Source organism: Podarcis bocagei (assembly GCF_964188305.1).
Source record: "Podarcis bocagei genome assembly, chromosome: 3".
Classification (NCBI taxonomy): domain Eukaryota; kingdom Metazoa; phylum Chordata; class Lepidosauria; order Squamata; family Lacertidae; genus Podarcis; species Podarcis bocagei.
In genome coordinates, this window is record NC_138127.1 from 24,030,032 (window position 1) to 24,037,702 (window position 7,671).

At 44.3% G+C, this 7,671-nt stretch overlaps 1 protein-coding gene across 1 annotated transcript; it reads right to left on the bottom strand.

The window, feature by feature from the left end:
- Positions 1-2,740: 2,740 nt before the first annotated feature.
- Positions 2,741-7,400, bottom strand: EEF1A1 (eukaryotic translation elongation factor 1 alpha 1). The gene is made up of 8 exons (XM_081186772.1): positions 7,249-7,400; positions 5,855-6,043; positions 5,165-5,344; positions 4,771-5,067; positions 4,295-4,445; positions 3,784-4,040; positions 3,438-3,672; positions 2,741-3,144 (listed from the first exon to the last, which is right to left on the bottom strand). The coding sequence occupies exons 2-8, from the start codon at positions 5,996-5,998 to the stop codon at positions 3,020-3,022; spliced, it is 1,389 nt and encodes a 462-aa protein (XP_081042898.1). The 5' UTR covers positions 5,999-6,043; positions 7,249-7,400; the 3' UTR covers positions 2,741-3,019.
- Between the last annotated feature and the right edge of the window lie 271 nt (positions 7,401-7,671).

A 7,671-nucleotide genomic window follows, 5' to 3' on the forward strand; every position in this document is an offset into this window, starting at 1 on the left:
TACACCCAGAATAGATGGAGCACTGAATTGAGGTCTATGGTTTATAAATCTAGTTAATAGAGCTGGAAATTATTTCTAGGTCAACTCAACTAGAGGCTTGGACTCTCAAGATTTAGTGCACAGTACAAGTAGAGGGGTTTGATGCTTGGGAGTCTACAGCAAATGATGCCTGGAACCAGGCCCCTGACAAGGTGGGGGGCTGTTTACCCAGCCTTGGGAAGGTGGTGAGAGGGCTCTGGGACACCCAAGAGTTATGAAAGACAGCTACTGGAAATTAGTAGACCACATCGGGATGCAGGTGGCACTGTGGGTTAAACTACAGAGCCTAGGGCTTGCTGATCAGCAGGTCGGTACCAGCTCCTGCCAACCTTGTAGTTCAAAAGCATGCCAAAAAAGTGCAAGTAGATAAATAGGTACCGCTCTGGCAGGAAGGTAAACGGCATTCGCTATATACTTTGATACAGCTAACACAAACACATCTGTACTACACAGAAAAGCTATCCTACCTAGAAAAAAGAGCCGTAGAGGTAAAGTAATTCTAAACTCAAATTTATTGAAGATAAAAACTAAAAGTCCAAGTGTTTGCTTACAAAATTTAGTTTTTTCATTAACCCAACATAAGTAAACTATCACATATGCATTGGAAAGCAAAACTAACCTATTGGAAGTGAATTGTCAGACATGTACCAAAATGTCCACGTTGCTATACGTTGGGTTTAATAATAAAGGCAGTGTTTAGCATTGGCAGCTATTAGCTCTAAGACACAGAATACACAGAACACCCATGGTCATTTTGCAATGGCAAAACTAGCCCTCTACATCAAAGTGTGATGGTGGCCATTTTGAGCACTTTAGAATCAAATTTACTCTCTGCCTTGAGTTTCTTGCGACCTCTGTCCGAATGCCTTTACTATCTTTATCCAGTTGTCCTATAGGAGCATATTGCTTTAGCACACATAGTAGCTGCCTGACTACAATGTGCAATTTAGGATCCTTATTTCTCAAGTGTTCCTATTCCATGTAAGACCCACTTTAGGCAAAACTAAAAATTGCAGAGAAAGGTAACTGGAGAGATAGCACCCATTAACTCTCATCTGCTTATTTAAGGCAAAATTCATGTGCATCAGTCCTTAAAAATGCCAACTCCAGTGCCCATAACAAGGTACCACCCTGATTTTTCAAGCTTAAATTTTCAGCTGCTAGGGCAGAGGGGTTTTGAGGCTGGAAAGGGAAAAACCCAATAGACCACTTTGCATGAACATCCAAGGAATTTTCCTGCAGGCCAGAGTATGTGCCTTCAAGAGCCAAAAGCCTTAATGACATTTTGCCATTATTATTTTCAATACCCACAACTCGTTAAAATCTTTTAAAAGCTACACTTGGTAAAGTGTCATTTGGTCAGACTCTAGATGAAATGAATAAGGGCAATGATCCAGTTAGTTGAACTTAAAGGTCCAGTTGTTTTCAATAGGCATAAAGCACATGGCACAACTTCCACACCTTGAATTGAGTTTTATAAATTTCTTAACTTTTGCTAGGATGCACCCTAAAATTGCTGGTAGAATTTTAAATCTGGAGTATTTATTATAACTACCAAAAGCAGGACCCAAATATCCATTACTCCAATCCATCAGAGCTGAAGCTAAGAGAATATGAAGTTTAACTACAGAAAAGCAAGGCCATTTAATTTGGATGCCACACCCCATGCCTCAAATTTAATGGAGGTGGAAAAAATAAGAACAAGTTATTTGTACAACAAGGACTACTTTTAATAATAGAATTTGATCACCTTCAATGCTGTTAAGTCAACCAACATAAGCTATAGTGTACTATTTACCACTGTGTCCAGTGTTCCTCAGAAAACAAGACAACTCAAACTAAAGCTATCTGAAGCTAGAACTGCTAGTTGCACACTTTTTTTAATGTCCAATTTTGGGCCCTTTGTAGCAAGGCTCTCAATCATACTCGTTTGGCACAGCACCACAGTTGTTGGTGTTGATCTATGCTGTATACTGGAAGCTGGTTTTACACAAGGAATCACAAAGGGGTGGAGAGCATGCTGTTTTCACACGAATTATTAATTCATGATCTATTTTTGGAAAAGCTTTACCAATTTCATGATCTTAAATGACTAGCCTGAGGACCAAGTAAAAATCTAGCCTCTCATTTCATAGCCTACTACAATTCTTAAGTTAGCAGCAAAATACTATTGAGAAAACCTTAGTGAATCCGTAACATTGCAATTTACGTTACAAATATTCTACCAGAAGCAAAGCTTCCAACTTGTGTGGTAAACTGTAAGGTAAGAACGCAAATCTTTAATCAAACCAGCAACAGTTAGAAGTAGTCACTGAAACTTCAAAGCTTAACACATCTACACTAACATCTTGGAACAGAAGAAACCAGCTACCAACTATGTGTGCTTTGCTTAAATAAGAAAATAACAGATTTTAAACCTGTAATCCAAAAAATTTAGTAGGCTTAAGCATGCCTAAACACTGCAGAAAATTTAGCTACTCAACTCCTTGATCCCAGCTCAATTCTGGGTGAATATTGGCAAAGGTAAGAAGTTCAGAAGGCTTTTTCCACCCTAGCCTTTTGTGTGTTGCAATGTTTTAAAATATTAACATACCAGTACCAAGGATAAAGTAATTCCTTTTTACCTTTGAACTTTGCAATAGGCCCAAGTCTATTACCAAGTATCCAAAGTGTAACTATTAGCCCCAAAGAACACAGAGACTTTGCATTAAACTTTGTTTTAATGGTCTCAAAATTTGTGACAGATTTTGGTCAAGTTGTTTCCATTTAAAAAAGGTTACTGATTTTAAAAACTAATAACTTAAGAACTGCCACGAAACAAATGGTCCACAAACATTCCTTTCCTTCTGAAGCTTTTACGATGCATTGTAATCATTAACCAGTCTTTTACTATTAAACTTAAATGGCCAATTGAGACAAACAGTTCTGAGACCATGCTTCCACCACTGATTAAGACTGGGGTGGCAGATGTACAGAATTTTCATTTAGCCTTCTGAGCTTTCTGGGCAGACTTTGTGACCTTGCCAGCACCAGCTGCTTTCTTGTCGACCGCCTTGATGACACCAACAGCAACGGTCTGTCTCATATCACGCACAGCGAAGCGACCTAGGTGTGAAGAAGACAGTTAACAACCAAGAAACCTTCAAAGACACTACATCCTATGGGCAATTATAAAATGAAAATGCACTTTTCCATTTAAGATGAGCAAAGTGCAAAAAATAATTACTCAGATGCTAACATGAGTTTTCTATTAATATTCTCAAGGAAAAAAAGGTAGCTGTATCAAATTGCTATCTGGAACTGATCCAAGAGTATAGAACGGTATACAAATTTAGTAACAACTACTCCAAAACTAACCCTGCCCTGATAAACAAGTTAGGACTAAAATGGCTACTTACCCAGAGGAGGATAGTCAGAGAAGCTCTCCACACACATGGGCTTCCCTGGAATCATGTCAACGATGGCAGCATCTCCAGATTTCAGGAATTTGGGACCATCTTCCAGCTTCTTACCAGAACGACGATCAATCTTCTCCTTCAGCTCAGCAAACTTGCAGGCAATATGAGCAGTGTGGCAATCCAGCACAGGGGCATAGCCAGCACTAATTTGGCCAGGATGATTCAAAATGATAACCTATGGAATAGTTCAAAGAAGAGAAATCTACATCTAGCTGCATACAGTAAGTTTAATTCCCATCTAGCTGTATGTAGGCTGAAATTGACCAAATTAAGAACTGCTAAATACCTGTGCTGTGAACCCAGCAGCTTCCATTGGTGGATCATTTTTGCTGTCACCGGCAACATTACCACGACGGACATCTTTAACAGACACGTTCTTTACGTTGAAGCCAACATTGTCACCAGGCAGAGCTTCACTCAGAGCTTCATGGTGCATCTCCACAGATTTTACTTCAGTTGTAACATTAACTGGGGCAAATGTTACAACCATGCCTGGTTTCAGGATACCAGTTTCCACACGACCAACTGGAACGGTACCAATCCCTTAAGGAAAGAAATATAAAGTTTACAATCATGGCACTACACGTATACTTGACCTACAGAGAAAGAAACAGGAATGGAGCAGTGTCACGTGTAGGGGAGGTCAAATGGATGGGATGGCACAGCTACGTACAGAAATGAAACAAACTTCCATTTTTGAAATGTAAGTTCAATTAAATTATTACCTAATATGAAAGCTTTACTTTGTAGGCACTAGTCCCTCTGATAACACAATATACAATTCTTATAGTACATACCACCAATTTTGTAGACATCCTGAAGTGGCAGACGCAGTGGCTTGTCAGTTGGACGAGTTGGTGGCAAGATAGAATCCAGAGCTTCCAGCAGTGTAGTTCCGCTAGCGTTGCCATCCTTACGGGTCACTTTCCATCCCTTAAACCAGGGCATCTGCAGAAAGGGGGGGGGGAATGCAACATGTTATTTTCTACGAAAGCTCTATAAGCAGATTTTAGTTACTTTCTGGTGATAACTGAATATAAAGTTTTCTGACAAGAATATTGCACAAGTTTTGAACTTTTAACATGTAGATTTTGTTAAACATGTGTTGCCAGCCACATGGGCCGGGTATGAATAATAAATTATCATCATCATCATTTCCTCATTGCTGCAGAAATCAGATGAGCAACTATTAAAACCTTACATTTATTGTTCTTTTCAAATTCCAAAATTATTTGAATTGCAGTCTCACTTCTTGACAAGCATTCTTACTTACATTAGAGCTGGGCTCCAACATGTTGTCTCCATTCCAGCCAGAAATTGGCACAAAAGCCACTGTATCAGGATTGTAACCAATTTTCTTGATGTATGTGCTGACTTCTTTGACAATTTCCTCGTATCTCTTCTGGCTGTAAGGTGGCTCGGTGGAATCCATTTTGTTAACACCAACGATGAGCTGTTTGACACCCAGTGTATATGCCAGAAGGGCATGCTCACGGGTCTGCCCGTTCTTGGAGATACCTGCTTCAAATTCACCAACACCAGCCGCAACAATCAGGACAGCACAGTCGGCCTTTAGGAAAAATATGTAATAATTTATTTATACTGTTTTAATCATCATGCAGTACTTAGTTTTAATTATAGCCAAAATGGTAAAACTGTTTGCTCACCTGGGAGGTACCAGTAATCATGTTTTTGATGAAGTCTCTGTGTCCAGGGGCATCAATGATAGTGACGTAGTATTTGCTTGTTTCAAACTTCCAAAGAGAAATATCAATGGTGATACCACGTTCACGTTCTGCCTTCAGCTTGTCCAACACCCAGGCATACTTGAAGGAGCCCTTACCCATCTATTTGAAGGGGGAGAAAAATGGCATTAATGTCTCTTGCACTAAGCATACAATAATGAACACATTAACTGAATCTTGTTTCTAAAGATAGCCCACTTCCATGCTCTGAAATATAATATACAAGCTATATTTAGCAAATTGCACTTGGCAGAAGTGGTGAAAGATTCACACCTACTTTGTTTACTTAACCCACTGACATGCTAATCCGCCATTACCTAATATATGCAATATGAACTGTTCAAACTTTTATCACCTAGTTTCTTCTGCAAGAATGTCATAGAATTTAGCAGTTCTATGTAAACAGTTGTTTCAACACAAACTAGGACTAAGACACAAGCTGCCCACACCTCAAAGGAATTAACTTCACAGGATCCTTCCAATGTAGCAAACGCTACATAAATTCAAAAGTTAATGTCAGCTTTACAGCAGAAAAAAATGTATTTTGTAAAGCTGTCTTTCTGCATCCATTTAAAATTGAAAACTGACAATTGTTTCCAGAGACAAACGCACCTCAGCAGCTTCCTTCTCAAACTTCTCAATGGTCCTCTTATCAATTCCACCACATTTGTAAATCAGGTGACCGGTGGTGGTGGACTTGCCAGAGTCGACGTGTCCGATGACAACGATGTTGATGTGGGTCTTTTCCTTTCCCATTTTGGAATGTTAGTAGATGGTTCTCTTGCTCTTCAGATAAAGCACCTTGGAGGTGTGGGGGAAAAGAGGAATGTAAAAAAATGCAGTTAAAGCAGAACCCCCTAGTGGAGAGGAGCGTTAACAACACGAGTAGAAGACGCCATGCGGGCTGGCCGTCCAAGGCCGGTTATCTGCTCCCTTTGATGGAAGGGATCGAGGCCGAAACTAGGCCCAAGCCAGCTCCACCCACCGCGGGAGGGCGCGTGAGAGAGGGGGACGACGACCGCGACGAGGCTAACCTGGGCTAGAATTCCCCTCATAAACTGTTCTCAAGACCCTACCGCGTCGTGGCCATTACAGGATATAAGGAGAGGGAGGTGTTTTTTGGGGGGGGGGGAGAAGGGCGGCTCCCGCTCCTTTGTGTCGTAAGCCAAGCGAGCACGAGCCCGGGCTGGGCCGGGGAGGGGGATGAGTAAGGAAGAGCGAAGCGTGCCGAAGGTTCGCGTATTGGGGGGGGCGGGAGGGGGGGTGTCCGGTGAGGAGCGGTAGTTGAGCCACTCGTTGGCTGGCACGCGCGCCCCGCCCGCCCTCCATTTTGTGACGGCAGCGGCGGCGGCGGCCATTTTTTCCCCTCTTCCTTCTGAGCGGAAAGGCCGGGAAAAGGGGCCCCTTGTAGGTATAACAAGAGGAGAGGCTGGGCCGCCGTGTGTCACGGGGCCAGAACTAAAGCAAGAGTAAAATCGAACAGGCCGCTATGGGAAAGCGGGGCTGTTTTTTTAAAGGCAATTATAGGGGCACACCTGCCACGACCGCAGCCGGCGCCCCCATCCCGCCCCACCGGAGATGCCGCGTTTCGCCCCGAAGGGAACACGACACGTGTCTTCGGAACCCTCCCTCCTTCCTTCACTGGCACGCTGAGAACGGATGCTCCTCTCGGACTACCCTCCCCCACCCGCACGAGACACACAATCCACACACACACACCCCAATTCCGCACACACCGGGGCATTATTTTTTTTTGGGGGGGACGGACTCCGGGGTAGAGGAACCCATTTGGGTCGCGGACAAGGCAACTGGGCATGCGCATGCACACTTCCCCACCTCCTCCCCCCCCCCGGCTTCAAACCGCCGCTGTCCCTCTCTCCCTCGACCCCCCCTACCCGTCGCCAGGAACGGCTCTCGGCCGTGCGAAGACCACGTGGGCTTCCCTCAGTCCCCGCCCCCTCCCAGGCCTGGGCCTATGAACGCGGCCCGCCCGGAAGCCAGCTTACCTCTGAAGCAGCGGCAAACCCGTAGCGAAAAAGGCAGAAGCTGAGAGCGGCGCCCTTTATATAGTTTGAGCCGGGAGGGCGGCGGCCTGAGGGACACGTCACGGCTCCCAGCGTTCCATTCGCTGCTTCTCGGCTCCCCCGCCCTTCGCCCTCCCGCCCCGCACGCCTCCCCTCGAGAGCTGCGTCTAGGGAAAGGGGCAAAACATCCTCTCTTTCACGGAAACGTAACTTTCTGTTGAATCGTCCCTTTCCGCTCGCGAAGTCGCGTTTCGTGTGCGGGGGCGTTGAGAGTTTGGAGACACGTCCTCTTCCCGCCTGCAATGCCAGAGTTGGGTTGAGCGGGTCAGTCCAGCCTTCAGCAGTCCCAGCCCATCCCCCCCCCCATAGTGCCTGGCTGGAGGGAGCGCCCATCCCCCGGCCGTA

What these genes read in the sequence shown, in the direction of transcription:
- EEF1A1 (XM_081186772.1), bottom strand. Translation starts at nt 5,998, where the DNA reads ATGGGAAAGGAAAAGACCCACATCAACATCGTTGTCATCGGACACGTC. An exon ending in TGATTACTGGTACCTCCCAG is followed by an intron (nt 5,068 to 5,164) that starts GTGAGCAAACAG and finishes TTTTTCCTAAAG; the next exon opens with GCCGACTGTGCTGTCCTGAT. An exon ending in TGTTGGAGCCCAGCTCTAAT is followed by an intron (nt 4,446 to 4,770) that starts GTAAGTAAGAAT and finishes CCCTTTCTGCAG; the next exon opens with ATGCCCTGGTTTAAGGGATG.